The 24,934-nt window shown below is 42.8% G+C and overlaps 1 protein-coding gene across 9 annotated transcripts in view; it reads right to left on the reverse strand.

The window, feature by feature from the left end:
- Positions 1 to 24,934, reverse strand: part of CSMD2 (CUB and Sushi multiple domains 2) — a 701,208-nt gene that overhangs the window by 618,867 nt on the left and 57,407 nt on the right. For all 9 annotated transcript variants that reach the window (XM_032160157.2, XM_032160162.2, XM_032160160.2 and 6 more), the window contains exon 2: positions 14,707 to 14,923. In XM_032160157.2, coding sequence (XP_032016048.1) covers positions 14,707 to 14,923 — 217 coding nt within the window. The remainder of the gene's footprint in view (positions 1 to 14,706; positions 14,924 to 24,934) is intronic.

Below are 24,934 nucleotides of genomic sequence, written 5' to 3' on the forward strand. Positions count from 1 at the left end.
GAATTCCCTAAATTCACGTGGAGATTATAAGATGCTCTTTCTCTCCTGACCCTCCAGTAAGCTCTAGAAATTTTAGACGGCCATTATGAGACACTCCCAACAATGTGCTTCAATTATTTCATAAAAGAAAGACAAAAATAAAAGAATACTGCCTGGTCTCAGAGGTGTGATTAGATTTGGAGAAAGGAGGGGAAAGGGGACCTTTTCTGCAGAAGCACATCCACCAGGAGCATGATTTAGACAAAAGTGTGATTTAGATACCTTATTGTTCATTTGACCAGCCAACAAACATTTGTGCAATTTAAATCTTTTGAGAATGACTCTGACAACCAAGTATCCACGGGTTGACTCAGTCTGCTTCTTATCACCATCAGACGTTGAAAACTCCACCTCCCCCTTCATAATTACTCCAGGCAATCAGCACCAACTGATCAATCAAACAAAGAAAATTGCAGGTTTGAAGCTTTAATTAAATCTATCCGGCACTATCTAATTAAAGAAAATCTTTACTCTTCTACATACTCCAAAATAGAAGAAGCCCACTCCTTCAGGGTTCCACAAATCATCTGCCACTTTGAGGCCTTCACCTAACTTACACTGGAGGAAGAGTGCAGTGGAGAAAAGACAGCCATTCCCTCTTCCTTTCCTTCTTGCCTAAGTGCAGGCAAATTCCAAACATCAAAGGAGACAGGACTGTAGAATGGTGTCTCTGGTAGGTTTCCTCTCATCTATCACTGTCCTTTAGGGTAGATGGGTCTTTATTCTGGCTGACTGTTGCCCAGGGCCTTTCTCCTGCCTTCCACAGGCCCCTGTGGCTGGAGGGCACTGGCTCAGAGCAGGGAGAAAATGCTAAGAACTCAGCCACACCTTCTTAGCATAGGGCTTACGAGCCATTCTGAAGCTCAGCTTTCTCCTCTGCAAAGTGGGATGAATATGACACTTCAGTTGGATTGTGGGGAGAGGTCAGTAACATAATGCACCTGAGAAGCCACAACAATCAAACGGAACGAGAGAAGTAACACTAGGCACTTACAAGGGTGGAGCTTCGCGGTAGTGGATACAGATCTGCCTCTGTCTGCAAGAACTCTTTGTGTCTGCATTCCCCCACCCTTGCAGACCAAGGCAGGTTTGAAAATATCCACTACTGCAAGGCTTCTTGCAGAACTAGAAAGCTTCTTCACTGTCCAGATTTCTTTATCTCTGGACGGTGAGGAATTCCTCTTATAACTGAAATCCAGCTAAACTATCAGAGCTGAGATCCGTCCCCGTTCCTCTTTGCTTTGTAGGGTTTATGTAAGTTTAAGATTTGCCTTGTCTTTGATATGTAGCTGTGGAACTTTGGAGGAGGGAGAAGTTGCATGCAGCTCTACCAGCTTGCCAGGGCATCACAAAGGCCCCCAGATCCCTCATTAAGAGCCCTTTGGGATAAAATAATCAAATTGGGAAGGTGGAGTCAATTGTTCAGGCTTCCTTCCTTATGAGAGTTGATAAGGCAGCCATTGCTTATGGAGGGTCAAAGGTGGCAGTGATGATGGGAGAGACTGAACTGGCACAGTGAAAGACTGCCAGGTGCAGAGGAGCTAGCCACTATAAACTTCCTGAAAACATTTTCTCCTCCAGGCAGGATTGAAGACACTGCATTGCCAGTCTGCAAGATGCTAGGGGCATCACGTGGTCAGAAACTGCTTCCATGAATTCAACAGCCAGGCTAGTATTCTATACTGCCTACAGTGTCTTTACCATGTCATCTAGGCAAACCCAGTCAGCTGCAGCTCCTGGGGCAACTGGTGCAGTAATACATGAGGTCTAAGTTTACATAAAATTTATTTCTCACTTATGTAAAATTCAATCAATCAGCAGCAGATAGGGGAGGGGGTGGGTTCTGCTCCATGCAGTCATCCAGGCATCTAGGCTTCTCTCATCTCCTGTCCCAGGGAAAGATAGAAAGAGAGCATTGCAGAGGAGGCTTTCTGCCCAGACCTGGAAGGGGCACACGTCATTTCCATCTACCTTCCACTAAGTCATATGGCTCCATCTAGATGCAAGGGGGCCTAGGAAAATATTGTCCCTAGCTAGGCAGCTGCTTCCCACTAACACCTACACTGTGGAAAAGGAGCAAGATTGATGGTGGGCAATTAGCCTTCTCTGCCACACTGCTTAACGTGCCATTGGAAAATAAACTGTTTGCCAAAGACAAATGCTGGAATTGCTGAAACAGTCAAGAGCAGTACCTACGTAGAGTAGAAAGGATCCCAGAAGCTCAGGGATATTTTATAGTCCTTCTACATGCATCTCCAGCATCATTCAGTCACACAATTTTGGAGCTGGAAGAAGCTTTGGAGTTCCTCTAGATTTAAATCCTCGTATTGTAAGTCAGGAAAATGCAGCTGGCCCTGAGAAGGAATAGGACTTAGTGAAGATCGCAAGCAAACCAGTGGCCAAGCTGGGACAGAACCCAGGTCTCCACGCCTCTGGTCTGGCTCTTGACACCACATCTTGTGACAGAGTAGAAATTGTAGTAGCAAAAGGCTGGCCTCACTGTTTATGGGTACTCGTGGCAGTAGACTCACTTAAGGGTACAATAATTTGGCTTTTTTGTCACTTAAAAGTCGAGAATTGATTTAGTTTTAGATTTACTTTAATTCCAAGAGAACGAGAGACTCAATACTTGAGAGGTGTTTATTTGGGTACCATGTCTGCTGAAAAAGAAACAGAGAGAAGACTAGAATGACAAATCCAAACCTGCCTCCACCCTGCAGACAATATCCCCGGGTCACCAGAGTCCCTTGAAGAGCAAATTCTGTGGCCCCAAAAGTTCAGGGAATAAGAGTTGAGCATAAAGAAGGGGGAAACTTCCTATCTCAGCAACAGTGCTGTCAGCAGCCACTTGGAAGAGAGGGGCTGAGGAGGGTCTAGAGGTGGCCAACTCTGCTCTAGGGGTATGTTGCATCTTTGACCAATATCTCATGATACTGCAGGCAGGACCAATTGTGAGAAGTGATGCAGGCAGCACAGCCTTTTGGACTGAGCCTCTGGCTCCAGGGGGTGTTAAATATTGGCTGCTAGTAAACAGCAGACTTGGTGAATGAGCAAGGTGAGGCCTTGCCACAAATATTGATTTTGACCTTGAACCACAGGGTCCTACTGTGAGTGGAGAGATTGCTCAGGACCCCGACACTGCTGCCCACCTGGCTTTGTGTATCACCTGCTGCCAACCCCTCCCCCACCACGTCTGCCCAGACCCTCCCTTTGGCATTAGGGATGAAGCACATGGCTGCCCCATGGGGTCACTGCAATTGGTTTCCAGAGCCTCATCCCTGGCAGACCCTACTCCTCCCCTTCCATAACCCCCTTCAACGCTGGTCAGGTTGTGCTGACCTGTGTGAACTTGGGTACCAAGCAGATATCAGGGTCCCAGGTATCCAGCCTCCCACTCCAAAGCCTACCTGGTGAAGGATTGTGAAGGAAGCAGACTGCAGTAACCCCACAAAACAGGCCACCTCCCTGTCCCAAGAAGCCCTGCCCAGCAATGACCAGCAGGTTTTGTCTTCTGCACCCCTCTTCCCCTGCCTCTTTATTAACCTTAGCTAACTTTCCTGATTAACTACACAGCTCCTACCAACAGGTTTGCCTCCGGATGGCAAATCTGCCAGCACATAGGGTGAATGAAACATATCTACTTTTCAGATGTTAGGGGTTTGATAAAATCCATAATGCCTTTGGCCTCAAATCCACTTCCTATTAATTATTAAACCCTTGTGTGTTTCAAGGGTAATTGAATCCATGTTTCTAATTAGTTTACACTTAATTCATCAGAACAATTTTTAAAGGTCTGATGGATGTCCCAATAAGCCTCATGGGCAGTTTAATGAATCTTTATTTAAAAAGAAATTGGACACACACCAAACTGTTAACAGCGGTTACCTCTAGGGAGCGAGGCTGGGACAAGGGCCTGCGAAAGGAGGCAGCTGCATTTTTCTCACTCTACACACTGCTGACCTTCTTAAAGCAGAAAATACCTATTGCATTTACTATTTTAGAGAAACTGCTTAAAAAGGAAAAAGGAATGGATTTTTAAAAGGAAATTAGATGAATGAATGCAAATAAATCCAAAGCAATGAAAAGGCATTTTGGCATAGTGGGGGAAAGCCTTGTTTCTGGCTCTAGGAGACCCCTGGCCCACCCCTCTTTAGCCACTGTGTTAGTCCATTCTTGCATTGCTGTAAAGAAATACCTGAGACGGGATAATTTATAAAGAAAAGAGGTTTGATTGGCTCACAGTCCCACTGGCTACACAGGAAGCATGATGCTGGCATTTGCCCAGCTCCTGGGGAGGCCTCAGGAAACTTACAACCATGGCGTAAGGCAAAGGGGGAACAAGCATGTCACATGGCAAAAGCAGGAGCAAGAGAGATGGGGGAGGTGCCCCACACTTAATGACCAGATCTCATGAGAACTCACTCACTAACATCAGGACAGCACCAAGAGGATGGAGATAACCATTCATGAGAAATCCGCCCTATGATCCAATTACTACCCACTAGGCCCCACCTCCAACATTGGAGATTACAGTCCAACATGAGATTTGGGCAGGGATACAGAGCCAAACTCTATCAGCTATTTGGCAGCTTAGAGATCTTACATGCTTGCTTAACTTCTGCAAAGGGAATTAATACTACCCACCTCTGAGGGGGTTGTTGAATTATTAGATAATGTGAACAATGTCTATTTAAAACCTTTCAGTGTGAACCATCTTTATAGATATGTATCGAGTTCCTCAGCAGGGCATACAGGGTCCCTGGTGGAGCTGGCCCGGGCCGCTGCTCCACCTTCCCACTATACGCCAGCCAAAATGAACCTACTCATTGTCATTCTGCACCTCACCTTTCTCTCATTTTTGCCTAGACCTATGCACATACTATTTCTTGGTTCGAAACACTCCCATCCCTCCTTCCACACTCTCTTAGGGATCTCTTCCTCCAGAGAGCATTGATTCATTCACTCCATAAGCATTTGTTTAGCACCTGCTATATGCCAGGCTCTCTGTTAGGCCCTGGAGAGCTACAGTGAAAAGTAAAAGAGAAAGAATTCTTGTCATCAAGGAGCTTACAGCCTTGTGGGGTAGACGGGCATAAATGAAGTAGACACATAGACACACACACACACACACACACACACACGTGTAAAACCACAAAGGGTGAATGCATGGTAATCTGAGCAGGTATCACAGGAGGGTTTGACCAGGTTGTGAGGAAAGGGTGTCCCTGGGCAAGGAAGGGACAACTGAGTTACTTGAGGAATGAGTAAGGGAAAACTAAGCAAAGGGGCAGATGGAGGGGGTTCATCCCAAGCCTCCAGATGAGCATCCACAAAGATCTCCCCCAAGGCGAGGTCAGGTTCCCCAGTCATAGCACTTATAGCCTGATTATTTAACTGTCTCCCTAAAGATATCGTTAAGTTCCTTGAAGGCAGAAGCTGTCTTGTTAACTGTCGTGTCTCCAATACCTGGCATTCCTGTTAGGCATTCAATAAATGTAGAATAAATTACCATGAGAGCATGAACACAAGTGTCCAGCGTGGTGGCTGGAACATAATAGCCATTCAGTGTCCTCATTCCTTTGTTCTCCTTTCCAGTGTCCCCTCTCTGTTTCAGTCCTAAACAAAGACTTTTCCCTCATCCCCATGGGTCCTCCCAGCCTCCTCCTGCCCACAAGAGCACATTCCCAGAGGTATTCTGGGGAGCAGACCCTTCAAGGACATTCCTGTTGATGTGCAAGGCACACCTTTTAAGGAATCCAACAAACAGGTCCTTTGGGGGCCTCCGCTGTGATACATATTCATAAGAATACAGTAAATATGGCAAATTTGTGGATTTTTACAACTTCCAAAACAGGTGTCTAATGCCAGTTGAGTGAAATCTGCAACTACCTCCAAATGACTAAAACTACGTTGCACCTTAGGCTGATGATAGAATGTGTATTGCCAGTAATTGAGGGAACGAGTTGTAGTGTTTCCCACAACTTGAGCCCAAATGTCTAAATTAAGAGATGCTTAGCTGTGCTTAACTGGTGCAGTCATCACCAGCACCCTATAAACCCTCCAAAATACGGGATGCAGTTTATTAGCAGCGTCTTCATAGATTATGTTTGCTCGTGTCCCATTAGAAAACTTCATTCCACATTAAACTGCAATGCAATAGGATGTTTGCCAGCATGGAGAGGCCATCTAATTGTGCAAAAGTAGAGACGTGGGGATTGTTTCAGTAATTCATCCAGGCAGGGCTGACACTGCATTATCTGGAAGGCTCTTTGTTCTTTTCTTGCTAATTTCCAAACTCCTACAGGCTCCCGGCCTTCAGGACCAGCTCCTACTCCCGTTCCCTACCCTGATCCATTATGAGAAGAATCTGATCAGCTCCTATTGTAAATTTAATTTGAAGCAGCCAGACGCTGCCTTCTGGCACCCTGGGATGTGGTTGCTTGTGAATAGCTCCAGATGAAATGTGAGATGCTTTCAAGGAGATGGCTATGAACTCCTGGTAGAGAAAGGGAGTCACTGGGAGATGAATAGCATATGCATACAGAACAAGCTGTGCCTAGTGTGTCTATTGGCACCTTTTCATCAGTGATGCCAGGTGCAGCTGCCAGTACATAGCATCAGTGAGAAGTTCCCATTTTGCTGAGGAGGAAACTGAGGCTTGAATGGGTTGACTCAGTTGCTCAAGTTCACAGACATAGAAAGAGGGTTAAAACCCAGGTATGTCTCATGCTAAAGGTGTGAACCTCTCAAAACAATCCACCTCACAGTTTTTCGACCTCAGCTTTACTGGTATTCGGGGCCAGATAATTCTTTACTGTAGACAGCTGTGCTGTGCATTGTGGGATGATGTTTAGCCAAATCCCTGGCCTCAACCTAGTAGATGTCATCAGCACCGCTCCACTTGCAGTTGGGACAACCACAAATTTCTCCAGATGTGGCCAAATGTCCCCTGGGGGACAAAACTGCCTTCAGTTGAGAACCACTGCTCTACCTCATGACTCACAAATTAATTATTTTGTCTTTTTGCTAAATTGTGCTTTCTAATTTTTCCTATAAATATACGAGTATTCCTTTTGTTTCTATCTCATCATAATTAAAGCAGTTTACATACTGTTTTAATTTAATCTTGATCAACCAACCTATAAGGTAGATCTTGATATACCCCCTTTATCAATTAGCATACTGTGGATATAAGTGAAAGTGACTTGCCAATGCTATGCAGCTATGGAGGAGCTAGAGATCAAACTCATGTTGTCTACTGGCAAGACTGGTGTATATTCCACTGTATGGCTCTGTTACAGCAAAGCAAATAGATAGATAGATAGATAGATAGATAGATAGATAGATAGATAGATAGACAGACTCCCATGACTCCTAGCCTTAAGTAGCTTAGAATCTAATAGGAAAGCTCATTTCTCACAACACAATCCAGGAGCAAGTAGCTGGAGAAAGATGAGGTTAAAGGGGGCTGGGATTGGGGTAGGGAGGTATAACGTTTCAGCCTTTTGTTGGAATGCATCCACAAAGAAAGAAGACCAGAGTGTTGGAGAGAAGAGGAGAAAAGAGAGATGCCTTAAAAATGCAGTGAGGACACTTTGGGAGGCCAAGGTGGGCGAATCACGAGGTCAGGAGATCGAGACCATCCTGGCTAACATGGTGAAACCCCATCTCTATTAAAAAATACAAAAAATTAGCCAGGCGTGGTGGTGGGCGCCTATAATCCCAGCTACTTGGGAGGCTGAGGCAGGAGAATGGTGTGAACTGAGGAGGCGGAGCTTGCAGTGAGCTGAGATCGTGCCACTGCACTCCAGCCTGGGAGACACAGCGAGACTCCATCTCAAAAAAAATAAATAAAATGCAGTAAGGAGACCCCAAAAGGGAGGAGTTTGGGAGGGAGTGAGGGTTGAAAAACTGCCTATTGTGTACAGTGCTCACTATTTGGGTGATGGGTACAACTAGAAGCCCAAACCCCTCCATCGTGCAATGTATCCATGTAAAGAATCAGCACATGTAATCTCCTATCTAAAATAAAATAATTTTTTAAAATGTAGTGAAAGCAGTAATTGTAAAACTTCTACTCATGAAGTTTTTATTTTTTTTATTTTTCAGAGACTAGGTTTTACTGTGTTGCCCATGCTAGTCTTGAATTCCTGGGTTCAAACCATCCTCTTGCCTCAACCTCCTGAGTAGTAGCTGGGACTACAGGTGGATGCTACTGTGCCCAGCTCATTAAGTTTTAGACAATAAACATGGAACTCCCCCAGGTGATACAGGCAGAGAAAAATCTGCTGCAGGACTCTTGATGGTCTGGCCCCACTGTGTGTGTGGGAAGGGAGAGGAGAGGAGGTTATCATGGGATCAGTAATGCCATGATACGTACACATGACATACATACACATGATATATACATGCACAATTAATGACTGTTCCTGAGCTCAGTGCCTCCTTCAGTGTCTTTCTACCACACCTGAAATTCCCAGTCTAAAATGTCTGATGAGTTGGCCACAGACGAAGTGTCATCACAGGCACTAGAACTCTCTGGAAAGGTCTGAGTTACTGAGTCCTCAGAACAGAAGGGCAGGAAAGGACGTAAACAATGTTTCCGGACCACGTAAGCATCTATAGCTGATGGCTCACATACAACAACCCTGTAACGTGGGTAAATGTCACCTCCATTTTATAGATGAGGCTCAGAGAAGCCAAACCTTGCCTGAGGTCATAGCATTAATAAATGCAGAGCCTAGCTAGGTACAAATCTAGGTCTGTCCCCACTGTACCCTTCTGTCTCACAGGAAAACACTGAGAGAGGAGATGACCTACCTGCTCTACCTACCAGACAAGTGAAGAAAAATGTCAGTGCAGCAAATATCCTGGTAGGCCCCAAGAACACATTTTACTGGAGGCTGAAATTCACTGCAGACTGATCTGGTTTGTTTTCTGTTTCCAAGGCAGATACTGCAGAGTCATCCTCCATTCCTTTCTTTTTCTTACTCCCAGTCCACTGTCCCTATAAATCCACTACTAACTCTGGGGACAACTCTTTCCTATAGCATCATACACATCCACACCATCTTTACCCTTCATTGCTTTATCCAGGCTACTGCTGTCGCTTTCCATGCCCCATGGTCGCCAGTCTGACCTCCATCCCAGTGCATTTTCCACATTGCCACCAAATCATGCCGAAATCCCCTGCTTAAAAACTTTTATTAGAAGGGTATCCACAAAAAACCTACAGATAACATCATACTTAATGCTAAAAGACGAAATGTTTTTCCCCTAACATCAGGAATAAGTTAAGGCTAGCCACTCTGACCACCTCTATTCAATATTATACTGGAGGTTCTAGACAGCACAATCAGGGAAAAAAAGAAATAAGAGGTATCCCGATTGGAAAGGAAGAATTAAAACTTTCATTCACAAATATAAATGAATGGAACTAACAACAAATTCAGCAAGGTCACAAGATACAAGATCAATTTACAAAAATCAATTGTATTTCTATATATTAACAATGTCTAGTCCAAAAACAAATTTTTTAAAAAACCCATTCGCAATAGCATCAAAAAGAACAAAACTTTTATTTAAAAAATTTCCATGTCAAGATGAAAAGGAACGATAACATGTTAAACTCTGCCTTGCCTGACCCCCTAAATTCTCATGAAAATGATCTAAAGTATATAAAGAGATGGAATATCTACATTAACTTTGGAAACCAAGAAAAAGAGACAGATACCTACATGCTGCAAACACAAAGAAAATTCTACAAGATAGAGTCAGTAAGACCTACCTAAGACAAAAGCTAGCTAGGCAGGATGTTGACAGAAAAATACAGCTTAAAACATGCTCTAAAGAAGCAACTTTAAGCACTAATAGAAAAAATCACAGAAAAAACACTAGAAGACAGATAAAAGGAAGTAACAGTAAGGAAGCTTAAAAGTAATAGAAAGCATTAAGTATAATAGAAGAGCAAATGTATCAGTTGTTACCAAAAAGTATGAGTGAACTAAACTTTCCTGTTAAAGGACAGTGACTCGTAGCCAGGATTTTTTAAAAATTCAACTACTGTGTATATTGTGCTAAGAACTATTCCTAAAACAGTAATATAGATATATTAAAAATAGAGAAATTGGCAAAGATGGACCCAATCAATGCATATCTGAAAGAAAAAAAGGGTGTAATATTGGTAAAAAGTAGAATGTAAAGCAAAAAAAAAAAAAAAAGTAGAGAATAGGGGAATAACTACAATTTTTATATTGGAAATATATATATAATTCACTCTGAAGATCTAATGTTTGAAAATATGAATGTGCTGAAGAGCACAGAATCACAGTATATAAAATAAAAACAGGAATAAAAGGAGAAATTGATATAAACTACAGTAAGAATGTGACAGCAATATCTTGCCTATCTTGGCAAATATCAATTAGGCAATAGATATGAAAATAGAAAATCTGAATGATATTAATAACATAATTTTTTCACCCTTCATACACAGAATATCTTTCTTCATAGAATACTGACAAAAAATGATCTTATACAGAGGGAAACAAGTCAACAAATTCTCCAAAGTAGAAATCATAATCTAATCATAATGAAATAAAGCTAGATAATAATTTCTAAAGTATAAACAAATATTACTTGAAAATTTAAGGGGAAAACCCTAGAGTCAAAGAAAGAACAAAACTGCAATTAGAAACTCTTTCTAAAATGACAACTAGCCATAAAAATTTATGGAATATGGTCAAAGCTGTACTTAGAGGAAAATGCCTCTTAATGTTTTTATTATCAAACAAGAAATAATAAAACTAATTTAATTTACAAAATTGGCAAAAGAGCAATATTAGCCTAAGGAAAGTGAGAGAAAAGAATGGATAAAGATAAAAGCAGAAATCAATAATTTAGATAAAAGAGAATAAAATGGATCACCCTAGCACTGGAACTTTAAAAAGACCAATAAAATAGGCAAACTTCTGGCAAGACTGAGTGGAAAAAAAAAAAAAAGAAAGAAAGAAATGCACAGGAGCAGATGTGAGAAAGGGATGTGACCCAGACATCACGGAGAAAGAAAGGTTGAGTGGGAAAACTGTGTACAACTTGACACTCTCAATAAAATAGGTGATTTTATTGGTGATTCCCTGGACTAACACACAGACAAAAACTGATTCATGAATAAGAAGAAAATCTGAGCAGACTAAAAACCATGCAAGAGCATTAAAAAAAAAAAAAATTCACAAAGACCCAAGGGTTCCCACCAAGCATGCTTGCTGCTGCCTCTCCACACCCCCAGAGTAGCACCATTCCAGTATCAAGGACAGCATCTTCCAATGTTACTTGGACTGTCGTCTCAGGTCATTTCCCCTCCTATCATCCTCCGAGGTGTGAACTCCTCTGGTTCCAGGTCAATAAAAGGCAGTGGTCTCCTTCTAGCCCTTCCCCCTTGCTAAGCCCGTGTGACCTTGTGAAATGAATTAAAATAAGCAGATCATAAAGACGACAGAGATCAGGAGCACAAGCAGGGAAAACCCAATGAAGGTTCAACCCCAGAGCCTCATCCTCATGGCTGGTTGGCCAGGAACGCTGTGCCATGGCTGGGGACACATCTGATTCTTCTGCATCCTAAGGACAAGAGGAAGCCTCCCCTGCCAGAACCACTTCCCCAGGTCATGGAAACTCCCACCCTTCCATGCTAGAACACACGCCAGACCAATCTCTGCTGAGTCTTCCATACTTCCTCTCAGAGTTAGAAAACCCAAGTGTCAGAAAACAAAGACTCGGCCACACATGTGGGGACCCTGCCTTAAGAGCAGGACAAGCTTCAATAACTGCAACAGGCAGAAGTGGAGAATTTGCCTCTAGCTGTCCACACCTCAATTAGTGCCCCATTGGTCTGATCTGACTTTCTATCTTTCAAACTTGCATTCAACATTCATCAAAAGTTTACACAGGTGCCCCACAGATGGTGTCACATAAGCTCAAAATCTGATGGAGAAGACTGTCTCCCTTGTGACCACATCCAGTCTTATGTTTTAGGCACCATCCAGTCCTAATCTCCCAATTTTGTATCTCTAGCCCTGACGGCTTTGAACTCAAAAACCACATATTCAAGTGCACGTTAAATGCCTTCTCCACCTGGATATCCAATAGACATCTAAAATTTTATATGGCCAAACTGAATCTTAACTTCCAGCTCCTCCTGTAGCTGTCCCCATCTCAGGAAACAGCTACTTCTTTCTAATCATTAAGGCCAAGGAGACTGGAATCCTCTTCATCTCCTTTCTCCCATAGCCCACACCCAATGCAACAACAAATCCTGTCCACTCTGTGTTTGGAATACAGCACAGAGCTGACCATTTCTCATCGTGTCCCCACTTCCAGGAGACCCAAGCCTCCGTCTTCTCTGCCCTGAACAGCAGCCTCCAGCCTCACCCCTTTCACTCCATTTTCTCCACAATGGCAAAGGCCTGTCACAGCAGGTCCCTTTTCTGCTCAGAACCCTCCAAGGGTTTCCTGTGCCTCAGGATCAAGGCCAAAGTCCCTGCACAGCCTATGAGGCCCTGCAGGATCTACCACCTTCTGCCACCTCCCAGCCTCACTTTTTCCCTTCCAGAACTCCTACCCACTGGCTCTGCTCTAGCCTCTAACCACTGGCCCCTGCAATACCCTCCTTTGCTTGGAGAGGAATTCAAACTAGCAGAGCATAAAGACAACACCTGGGATGACCTAGAATGAGGATTCCAAAACTGCAAGTCTTCCTAGTCAACATGGCTGGCTTGGCCTGAGTGGGCTGTGCCACAGCAAGACCATCCTCCAAAGGGTGGCCCTGTCTGTACCCTTTACATTTCCTGTGCCCTTAGCCTAGAAGCTTTCCTTAGGTACCTACACGGGATACCACACTATACATGATATTCCATGATTCAGCTCTCTGCTCATAGTTCTCCTTCCCCTCAGAAAGACCATCCCTGACCACCCTATAAAAACCAGCAATCATAGCCATAAAAAAGGATGAGTTAATGTCCTTTGCAGGGACATGGATGAAGCTGGAAACTATCATTCTCAGCAAACTAACACAGGAACAGAAAACCAAACACTGCATGTTCTCACTCATAAGTGGGAGTTGAACAATGAGAACACATGGACACAGGGAGGGGAACATCACACACCGGGGCCTGTTGGGGGGTTGGGGACTGGGGGAGGGATATTAGGAGAAATACCTAATGTAGATGACTGGTTGATGAGTGCAGAAAACCACCACGGCACATGTATACCTATGTAACAAACCTGCATGTTCTGGACAAGTATCCCAGAACTTAAATAATAATAATAATAATAATAATAATAATAATAATAATAATAAAGCCAGCACTCCTGCCATCACTTTCTTACCCTGCATGCTTTGTCTTCATAGGACCAGACATGTTAGATATTTCCATGCCTGCCTCCCCATTAGCATGTAACCTCCATGAAGGCAGTGGCTTTGTTTTTCTCACTGCTATTCCCCAGCATCCAGTCCAGTGTCAAGACATAATAGGTACCCATGAAATATTTGTGGAACGAATGAATGAAGAGGACTCTAGCCCTTTACCAATGTTTCACAGAACCCTGCTGAATCTCAAGGGAAGATGATTAGCCCAGTCTTTTCTGGGAGAAACTGCAGGAGGGGTGCAGGGGGCCCCAGATGCCCCCCACCTCTGCTGCAGGCTTCCCAGACTCACTTCTGCCCTGAGGGGAAAGAGAAGAGGGCTGAAGACTGCACATAAATGTGTGTGTGACCCTGCTGCAGGAGCTTGGAAGCCAAGGGCTGAGATAATCCTAAACAAAGTTTTGAGGTTAAGCATTTGGCTGGGAACCACTCATTAGTGCATCATGTCATTAGAAGCAATTAGCACCTCCGGCTCCCCAGGGCTTGGCTGGTAAGCCATTAACCCTTTGGCTTCCTGAAAAGCCGGGAAGCCACCATGACCTGACCTGGACAAGGCTTGTGACAGACCCTGGCTGGCCTCCGGGTCACCTACAGAGTTATGACCCTGGGATCTTCACCTCTGCCCCAGAAAAGTCTGCCCTTTCTGCAGAGGTTGGAAGCCTTCCTCCCATCTCCCTCCTGTAAGCTCTACCCCTTGGGAGTCAGCTCAGGGGTACAGGAAGCCACCTTACTCTCCATGGGAATCTCTTCCATTACAGGGATGAGGGTTAAGAGGGTGAGAACTCCCCCAAATTCCAGAGTCTACACCCACAACCAAGGCCTTGGAAATGCAAAGCAAAGTCCAGAAAAGTATTGATGGTTTCAAATACTGTGATGCAAGACGTATTCACTGCATCACTATCAGCCTTCAACACCCATATCTGTTGGTTCCAACTTATATTTCTGTGTGTACAAATAATACACCCTGTGCATGAAAAATCAGTTTCAATAGAAAGAGCTGAATTTGTCTAGAACCCTCTTGTGTTTTCTCTCTAGTCTTCCCAAATGTGCTACTCATCAATCCTCCCAACTGGAAACCTCTAAGCAAGAGACATGAATTGGAAAACCAGAGGGGTTGAGGGAGGGCATCATGAAAACAGTGGTCTTTGCTGATGACCATAAACTTTTCACTCGAGAAAGATCTTCCTCCTAGTGATTTTGGCTCAGAGCCCAGCTGTTTGCTACAGGGAAGGTGGGCAGCATGGTACCTCGTACGCAGATTCTCTGGCTGGGGTGGACCATCAAACACCGACAGGACATCAAAGTCCTCTTCCAGGGCAAAGGACTGGAACACAAGCTGGATCCTGTGCTGCTCTTCCGCGGTGATGGTCCATGTGCAGTTGGCGTAATTAGGGTAGCCATATGGGAACCCTGGGCTCTCAACTGTCCCATTGGGACCGTGCAGTTGGAACGTGCAGTTCTGGCCTGGGAAAGAGAAACAGAGCAGTTCAGAATAGCCAGAATAACTCCTAGAAGCTTCTAGAGAGTCAGGAGCAATGTTTTAGCCAATCATGAAGCCACTTTTCCAAGTGCTTCCCACAAGCCAGCCCAGTGCTTGGCACTGAGGGAGGTACAAAGGGTGACTAACATTGACTGTCGGCTTGCTGTGTGCTGTGTGCTGTGTACTGACCAGGTGATACATTATGTATCATTTAATCAAGGCTTACAACAACTCTATGCAGTAGAAAATTAAGGCTTTGAGAATCTGAACTACAAAGCCACCAACACCAGGCTGAACTCAGACTTCCCCTCTACAACATGGAATGTCAGAACGACAATTTCAAACCTTCTCCATTGTCTGCAACCTCCTGGCTCTCAGCTAACTCCTCTCCCTCACTCTCCATAGAAAATAAAAGCCATTCCTAAAGATTCCCTTGTCTTCCCAATTCCAAACCCTTCTAGCCTATCCCATGCTGTCTTCATTCCTGCTACAGAGGAGCCACCTCTTCCTCCATCTAAATGGACTCTTGCCAAGAGTCTCGACTCTTTCCTACTCTTCAAGAGCAGTATACGATCCTGTTTCTCTCTAACATGTGTTCAGTCATTTCCTCTCCACTAGTACCTTCTCATTTTAAATGTGCTCAAGACTCCATCGTTAAGAAAACAATTCCCTACCCCACTCCTCGTCTCCCTCCAGCCTTGTCTCTCTCTCTTCTTCTTCACAGCTAAATTTATATAAAACACAATCTGTCTATACTTTCTGTCTCCATTTCCTTACTTCCCACTCACTCTCCAACTCTGTCAATTCTGCCTTCTGGTCCCATTGATCCACCCAAACAGATCTACTACCCTTGGGCTCAGTGGCTATTTTTCCGTTTTCTTGTTAATTTACTGCTCAGTGCCTCTGACTGCTATTGCTCACCCTCCTTTCAGAAACACTCCTCCGGGCCAGAGCATCTCAGCCCTCACTCTGCACACGCATCACCTGGGGATCTGTCTCAAATGGAGATTCAGATCGACACCGGGGTGGGGCTGGAGAGACTGCCTTTCCACCTTGCTCCCTGGTGATGTGATGATGCCCTGTATGGGACCACAATCTGAGCAGCAATGCCCTGAGCTTCCTCACACAATACCATACTCCTTTCCTGCTCCTGTTCTTTCTCTGCCTCCTTTCAGTCTCAGCGCCAAGGCCTCTCCTCCTCTCTCCAATTTGGGGGACTTCCCACTTGTGCATTGGTTACTCACAAAATCGTGATCCAGGCCAGCCATCCCTCTGTGCGCCAGGCCCGTCACCCCTTTGGGATGCTCTCGATGTCCCCCCACCCACTCTCTCCTCTTCTGTTGCCTACCCCCCAACTCAGTGAATGGAATCATGCCTCCATCTCTTTATCTAAGTAAGGCTCACCTAGAAGCTTCCTCTTCTTCACAACCCCATGGCTAATCTACCAATCTTTCTCTATCTCCATCTGTCCCCACCCCAAGCCAAGCTCATTCCTAAACTGCCATATTAACTCCTAACTGGTCAGCCACATTTGCTCTGGTCCTTGCCAATCTGTTCTTCACACTGCAGGCAGAAGATGGTGAGGTCATCCCAACCTCCCATCTGCCCCAAACATTCAGTGGCTCTTCCTTGCTCTTCAATAAGGAAAATTAAAGTATACAAGGGTCTCTACATGGCCTGGCCCTTAGTGACCTCCCAGCTTCATATCCACCAGCTTTCCAGCCAAATCCTGCCTGTTTCTGTCCTTTGTATCTGCCACACTCTCGTACTGCAGAGCCACAGGACCTTTGCATGTGCACTTCTCTCTGCCTGTAACACTCTTAGCATACCCATCTTTCAGATCTCAGCCTGGTGTCCTTCCTTGGTCAGGTCAAGCCCACTACTATATACTGTCATGACACCGTAACTTCTCCTTGGTGGTACTTGTTATAAAAGTACATCTCCATGCTTGCATGTGACTGTTTCACAAGTATCTGTCTTCTCACCAGGCTGAATGCTTCATGAGAGCAGACACCACAAGTGAGTTTGCCCATCTTTGAATCCATGTCCCATGCTCAGTATCAGGTACATGGTAAATTCTCAATAATTTGATATATTGTTTGTATTTGCTTAGTGTTTGGCTAGACACTGTCCTAAAAACTTTACCTATACTGATTGGTCTAATCCTCACAACAGCCCTATAAGGTAGATACTATTACTATCATCTCCATTTTACAGACAGAGAACTAAGGCAGAAAGAAATTAAGGAATGGGGCCCAAGTCACTGTCACACAAAGGTGGGATTCAAACATAAGCATTCCACTTCGAATCCATTTTCTTCACCACGATGCTGATAAATTGACTCGACACTAATTTTTTTAAAGCCCATTTTAGGGATTAACTGACAAAGGACAGTTAATCTCTAAAGGACTTTAATATTAAGAAATCTCTTAACACGAAGTATCCCATTAAATGAGAAAAAAATGTTAAGGTCTTCTGAATAAATCCTAAACAGGCATTACATAAAATTAGGCATGTAACCCTGATTAAAATAAGCATTCAAAACTAGGAAAAAGGATATTTCCTTACTATGATAAAGCTTCAATTTTAGAACAATACTCTACATTGTACTTACGGTGAAACACCTGATTAAGATTGGGAACAAGACAGAGATGCCACCATCACCTCTGGGATTTCACGGCTTATTGGAAGAGTTAAACCCATGTGACACAAGAAAAAGAAATGAGAAAAGAGGAAGCAAAATTATGGTTTGTAGATGATACATTAATACACCTAGAAAACCCAGGAGAATTCATTATAAAGCTATTAGAGATAATATGAAATTTTAATAAACTAGCCAAATGCAAAATAATACACAAAAATCAGTAACATTCCTATATGTCAATGACAGATAAAAATATAAAGAAAAAAGATCTTGTTTATGGTAACTACAAAATGCATATAGTACATATAAACTTAACAAGAAATGTGCAGGCACCATATGAAAATGACTTTTACAGAGGGATAAAAAATTTGAATAATTGGAGAGACATAGCATAATCTTGAGTGGATACAGAAAGGTTAATTTATGATATTAACCTCTTGAAAAGTTATAGAAAATTTATAAGTTTAATGCAATTCGGATGAAAAGCCCAATGACCTGTTTTAAGTTTGGAAAAATGATACCTAAGCTTAACTGGAAAAATAGATTGTCACAATGCATTTTTTAGAGAAGATAGTAAATTTAGCAGTCTCATTCCACAAGATACTAAACAGCATCGTAAATGACACTTATGAAAATAGTGTGGGGGTGGTCCAGGAGTAAACAGGTAGGACACGAAATGGTATTGCATGAATATCTTTAATGTACATAAAAATGGAAATATGTATCAGGCAATATTAAAAAAAAACATTGAGAAGAGAATAAACTGTTTGGGAAAAGAATTAAGTTATCTCCTCGAATCACACCATATACAAAAATAACTTCCAGATGGAGCAAAGAGTTACGTGTTTTTTTTTTTTTTTTTTTTTTATACTTTAGGTTTTAGGGCACATGTGCACAATGTTCCTTACACCTTATACAAAAATTAATTCAAGATGGATTAAAGACTTAAATGTTAGACCTAAAACCATTAAAATCCTACAAGAAAACCTAGGCAATACCATTCAGGCCATAGGCATGGGCAAGGACTTCATGTCTAAAACACCAAAAGCAATGGCAACAAAAGCCAAAATTGACAAATGGGATCTCATTAAACTAAAGAGCTTCTGCACAGCAAAAGAAACTACCATCAGAGTGAACAGGCAACCTACAGAATGGGAGAAAATTTTTGCAACCTACTCATCTGACAAAGGGCTAATATCCAGAATCTACAATGAACTCAAACAAATTTACAAGAAAAAAACAAACAACCCCATCAAAAAGTGGGCAAAGGAGTTACATGTTAAAAAAAATAAAGTCATAAAAGAATTAGAAGAAAACCTAGGTAATTATCTGACTGTGATTTTTTAGCATAATAGCTGTGGAGGATACCACAAGATTGATATTAAAAGTATGCATATGTCAACAACAGAAACAATACCAGAAAGCATACAAAAATGTTCGGAGAAAAGTAATATGGTGAATATAGAAAGAACTACTACTAATACTTAGGGGGAAAAGTACTATTAGTAATAATTGGACAGGATCTGAACAAATTAGTTCACAAAAGAAGACACAAATGGCCCAGAAGCCAGAAAAATATCCAACCACAGTGATAATGAAATAAAGCCTCTAATTCCACAACTTTCAGAGAAGCCCTGAGTACACTTCCTTGAACTTCCCCTCACTGGTACAGGTACCAGATTTACTTCGCTCCTGTCCCTAAAACCTGCCTGGTAATGTCATGCATCATGCCATTAATTCCTTCCTTCATTCATTCATTTCTCTAGGATGGACCCTGTGATAAGCCATGGGGACCTGGATCATAGACTAGAAGCAAGTAATCAAAGTATGTCATTGAACAATATCATGCTAGAGGGGTACACAGAGTGGTTCTGAAGTATAGATGCCACAGGGGCCATATCTTAAGGGCCTCCCCCATTCGTGTTGTGGACAACCAATGAAATATCAACATTCACCACCATCGCCAGCATCCCAGACCTCTGCCTTGGCTCAGACCTGCCAAGGACTGGAGATTCTGATTAAGAATCTGGGCATGAATGGCATCTTCTGCTATAGAGAGAGAAGTGAAGGAGTTCAGAACAGAGCCTCTGGGAACATCTCCCATGTAAGGGGACCAAAAAGGTGACAGAGCGGGGAACAGGTAGAATAGTAGGGAGGATCCAGAGGGCAGTTCCATGCAGTAGAGGGTGACTCAATGTGGTGAACAGCACAGAAAGACTAAGATGAGGGTCTTGAATGAGGTCACTCTGTCTGGTGTCTAAATAGTCCCCCTGGAAGCAGTGCGGAGAGCTGGAGCCTTGACCTGGTCCCTGCTGCATCCCTAGTGCCTAGAATTCAATAAGTATTTGCTTAATGGATAGATCAATTTCAGCAAAGGCAGGTGGGAGGATGGCAAGGTGGAAAGAGGGCAGATTGTAATAGGCAAGATTGGCTGATGAGAAGGTGGAAGGCCATTGTATTCTAAACAATAACTTCTACATTGTAGAAACTTTGAAAAATACAGGCAAGATTTAAAAAGAGAAAACTGATTATAATCTCTTCCTTCCAGAGGCAACTGCTGTTAATATTTTCATTTTTTTGAGATTTTTTTCCATGCATATTTCACATTGTTGAGATAACACCATATGTATAATTTTGTGTGCTACTTTTTCAGTAAGTTATTCTTCAATCTTCAATTTAAAAAGGCAATGTGGACTTGTAATATGCATAGATATGCACATATGCAATGCAAGTATAAAAAACATATATGCAGTCTCCCTCCTCCCCACCCAATCCAAAATCACCGAAGTTAACAGCCAGGTATGTGTCCCTCCCTCACCTTCTTCTCTCTCATGCAAACCATATAGATACATTCTGGGAGAATTTTGAGTATTTCATTTAAAAAATAAAACTGTAGTTTAGCTCATTTTTCTGCAACTTGCTTTCTCACTTAACAATACACTGGGGACACCTTCCAGGTCAGTAGATACAGATCTAACTTATTTTTTATATGAATGTGTAATATTCCATGCCATGGATGTATCTCAATTTATTCAACCACTCTCCTGTTGATGGCCATTCAGGCCATTTCTCGGTTTTCTTTTGTAAAAATTCAGTAAACATTATAAAATGAGCGTTCTCTAAGATACTGAATCTGTTCATAAACAGCATTTTAAATGGATGCACGTTTCAATGTACGGTTATATTAGAATTTAGTTAGCCATTCTCCTATTGTCAAACATTTAAATTGCTTCTGGATTTTTTGTTCCATCGTAAATAAGACCTGGACCCTTAGTTAGATCTGGTGATAGGATGCTGGTCAATGCAGTGGAAAATGCCTCTCCATGGCCAGAGTCCCAGAATAAATGTTCCCCTATGCAGTAACTGCCTCCAGCTTTGGTTTCAGGTGGGGTCGGGTAAGGTACTGTCCACATTATGCTGGCTGACCGGTCAAGGATGGCTAGAAAGGGTCAGAAGCCTGACTCATTTGGAAACCTCCCTGAAACCAATGTATGTTAATAAGTTGAAGAAGTTATAACCCAGAGCAGCCACTCCAGATTGAAATGTGAATGGAATGGGAGCTCATGCCAAAATGGCTTTGTCCTTTCATGCCCATGAAACGTTGAATTTCTTTCAAGAAAAAGGCTACCTGTTCTTCACTTCTAGTGACTGATGTTCTGCCCTGTAGATGGGAATGCTGCTACTGACCTTCATTTTGATGGTACCTTGCATTTCTCTCTAGCCAGGATGGTCTGCCTTCTTTCTCCCATGCTTTGAGGCTCTGGTCAATGCAGCTACCCCCCATCAGGCTCCAGAACAATCCCAGAGAACTAGACTCCTCAAGTCATTGCTCATTCATTTGTTTTGGATGATTTTCCCAGGACAGACTTCCAAATAGCAGATGACTGGGTCAAATGGTATGAACATTTCTGAGGCTTTGGCTCTGGGTTAGCAATATCCTTTCTAGGAAATGTGCACCCATTAAACTCTCAATAATTATGTCTAGGAATGCCTATCTCACAGCACCTTTGCCAACCTTGTATATTGTCTTATTTGGAAATTTTTTGCCTGCTTAATAGGTGCAAAAAATGTGATCTCATTTTAGTTAGTGATGTTTTATGACTCAGATTCAACATCTTTTTCACTTTTTCTAATAATTTTAATTCCTTCTTTTTGGAACTAGCTGATCAAATCCTCAGCTCATTTTTCATTGTGGTATTTTTTTTCCCTGATTTCTTACCTATTTATCTATTTTATATATGTGTAATATATTAATCCTTTATGCATCGCATGTGCTACATACGTGTTTTGTAGTTGTTTGGCCTTTTAATTTTATCATGTTTGACATACTGAAGTTTCTAAATGTTATATACTTAAATCTTCTATTAGGTCTTACTACTTTACTTGTCAATTTGTACTAACTCTTTATAGAGTCAGAATTTCAGTCTTTTGTCATATTTGTTGTAAATATTGTTTTCTACCTGGTTGTGTGCTTTTTGTTTTGTTTAGATTTCCCATGCAGATTAAAATGTTCACTTTTTTTTTTTTTTGAGACAGGGTCTTGCTCTGTCACCCAGACTGGAGCGCAGTGGCCCGATCTCGGCTCACTGCAAGCTCCGCTTCCCAGGTTAATGCCATTCTCCTGCCTCAGCCTCCTGATTAGCTGGGACTACAGGCGCCCACCACCACGACCGGCTAATTTTTTGTATTTTTAGTAGAGACGGGGTTTCACCGTGTTAGCCAAGATGGTCTCGATCTCCTGACCTCATAATCCACCCGCCTTGGCCTGGCAAAGTGCTAGGATTACAGGCGTGACCCACCGCACCTGGCCAAAATGTTCACTTTTTATAGGCAGTCCCATTTATCTCTTTTTTCTTGGTAATAATTTTGCCTTGTTCACATTGAGAAAGACTTCTCTCAACTAAAGATTGGTTGGCTTCTCATCTCACTCAACATAAAAGCCAAAGTCCTCACCATAGTCCTCAAAGCTTTAAATGAATGGGTACCCAGATTCCTGTCCACCTCCTCTCCTATCTCTTGTCCCCTCATTCCTGTGATTCAACCATATCCCTGTGATCCAGTCATATCCCTGTAATCCAGCCACGCTGGACCTTTGCATTTGCCAAGGTTTCAGCCCAGAAAATGTTTCCCCAGTAGCCATGGGATCCTTACTTATTTCCGGTGTCTACTCAAATATCACCTCCTTGGAGACCACTCTAAGTACAATTCAGACCTGCCTCTCAAGCCAGGTGTTCCAGGTGCCTGCTTTATTTCTGTCCACAGCACTTAGCACCTCTGCCATATATTTTCCTCTTGTTTATTTTCTGATGCACCCTCCCCAATAAAATGCAATCTCCATGAGAGTGGGGCGCCATTTTGTTCTCTGCTCTATCTCCAGCTCCCAGACCTGAACCTGGCACATAATAGATGCTCACAGAATAGTTGTTGGTTGAATGAACGAATAAATGAATATTAATTGCCCACCTAGCATTCTGTGCTTGGATTATTCCTTCACTCGGCTAACTCCAGGCATTTTCAAACTCATTACGTTCTCCAGAAAGCCTTCTGGGAACCCTCAAGACACCATCAAGTATTCGTCCACTCCTTGTTCATCATTCGTGATGAATGTCATTGCCTTCATCAATGGTGATATAACCATATGTTTATGTGGCTGTCTCTACCAGCAAAGTCCTTGAGCTTTTTTTTTTTTTTTTAGACAGATTCTCACTCTGTCGCCCAGGCTGGAGTGCAGTGGCACGATCTCGGCTCACTGCAATCTCCACCTCCCGGGTTCACGCCATTCTCCTGCCTCAGCCTCCCGAGTAGCTGGGACTACTTAGCCCACCACCATGCCCGGCTAATTTTTTGTGTTTTTAGTAGAGACAGGGTTTCACCGTGTTAGCCAGGATGGTCTCGATCTTCTGACCTCGTGATCCACCCACCTCTGCCTCTCAAAGTGCTGGGATTATAGGCGTGAGCCACCACACCCGGCCCTCCTTGAGCTTTTCTTCAATTTTATTTCCATCACCTAGCCCAGCACTTGTCCATAGTAGACACTCAGTACATATTTTTAAATGAATGAGTGAGTGAAATGAATTAATCTTTTGTATTAGGTTGGTGTAAAGGTAATTGCAGTTATTGCCATTAACAGTAATGGCAGGGCCGGGCGCAGTGGCTCACGCTTGTAATCCCAGCACTTTGGGAGGCCAAGGCGGGCGGATCACGAGGTCAGGAGATCGAGACCACGGTGAAACTCCGTCTCTATTAAAAATACAAAAAAAAATTAGCCGGGCCTGGTGGCTGAGGCAGGAGAATGGCGTGAACCCAGGAGGCGGAGCTTGCAGTGAGCCGAGATTGCGCCACTGCACTCCAGCCTAGGTGACAGAGCGAGACTCCAAAAAAAAAAAAAAAAAAAAAAAAATGTAATGGCAAAAAACACACACACAGAATTACTTTTGCACTAATCTAATATTCAGAAAATACTCACCAACTTCATTTATCTGTGTATTTATGGTTTATTTTGGAAGTGGCTTAGTGGAAAGGTTAAAAGCATGGGTTTTGGAAACAAAAGCTTTGGGTTCAAAGTTCAGATTTGCCACTTAATATTGTGTGTGGGCAACTTATTTAAACTCTTTAAGCCTTAGTTTTGACATCTTTAAAATTAACACCCACTTCTAGGATGGTTGTACAGATTAATGTGATATCTGCTGAGTTGCTAAATGCTCAGTACAGAACCTGGTACAGCAAACACCACCTAATCTTTCAGTAAAGATTACATGCTTTTCTTTATGTAAGCCCCAGTCGCATCTTGTTAAGGTTATTCACAGACATTTTATGCACTTTTTGCCACACTAGTGAATGTCATTTTTCTCATTATTTTTTTCTAACTGGTTTTTGTGATATACAGAAAACCTATTGATTTTTACACATTCATCTCACATCCAGCTAGGTTTCTGAACACTTATTAATTCTAAAAATTTCTCCGTTGGTTCCCTTGGGTGTTTTAGGTACACAATCATGTTGTCTACAAATAATGATAATTTTAAGGAGAGAACTCTTTTGAGAAGTTTGGCAGGAAAATTCAATTCAATTCTGCAAATATTTATTGACTGATAAGGTCAATTTTGGACAAATTTAGTTGGAGATGCCAGTGGGACATCCAGACGGAGATGGCCAGAAGGCAATTAGGGCTGTAGACTGGTGTTTGGGAGTGCAATCTGGACTGGAGATATGGATTTGTTGAAGCCATGCAATTAATGAAACTGCCTTAAGAGGAAACACAGGGGGGAGCTGCAGATGCTGGATAAATCATCGTGCCTGCTGAAGGTGTCTCACCTGCCACACGGAGCGCCAGCTGGACACCTCAAGTCTG

This window comes from Hylobates moloch, unplaced genomic scaffold (genome assembly GCF_009828535.3).
Source record: "Hylobates moloch isolate HMO894 unplaced genomic scaffold, HMol_V3 SCAFFOLD_8, whole genome shotgun sequence".
NCBI lineage: Eukaryota > Metazoa > Chordata > Mammalia > Primates > Hylobatidae > Hylobates > Hylobates moloch.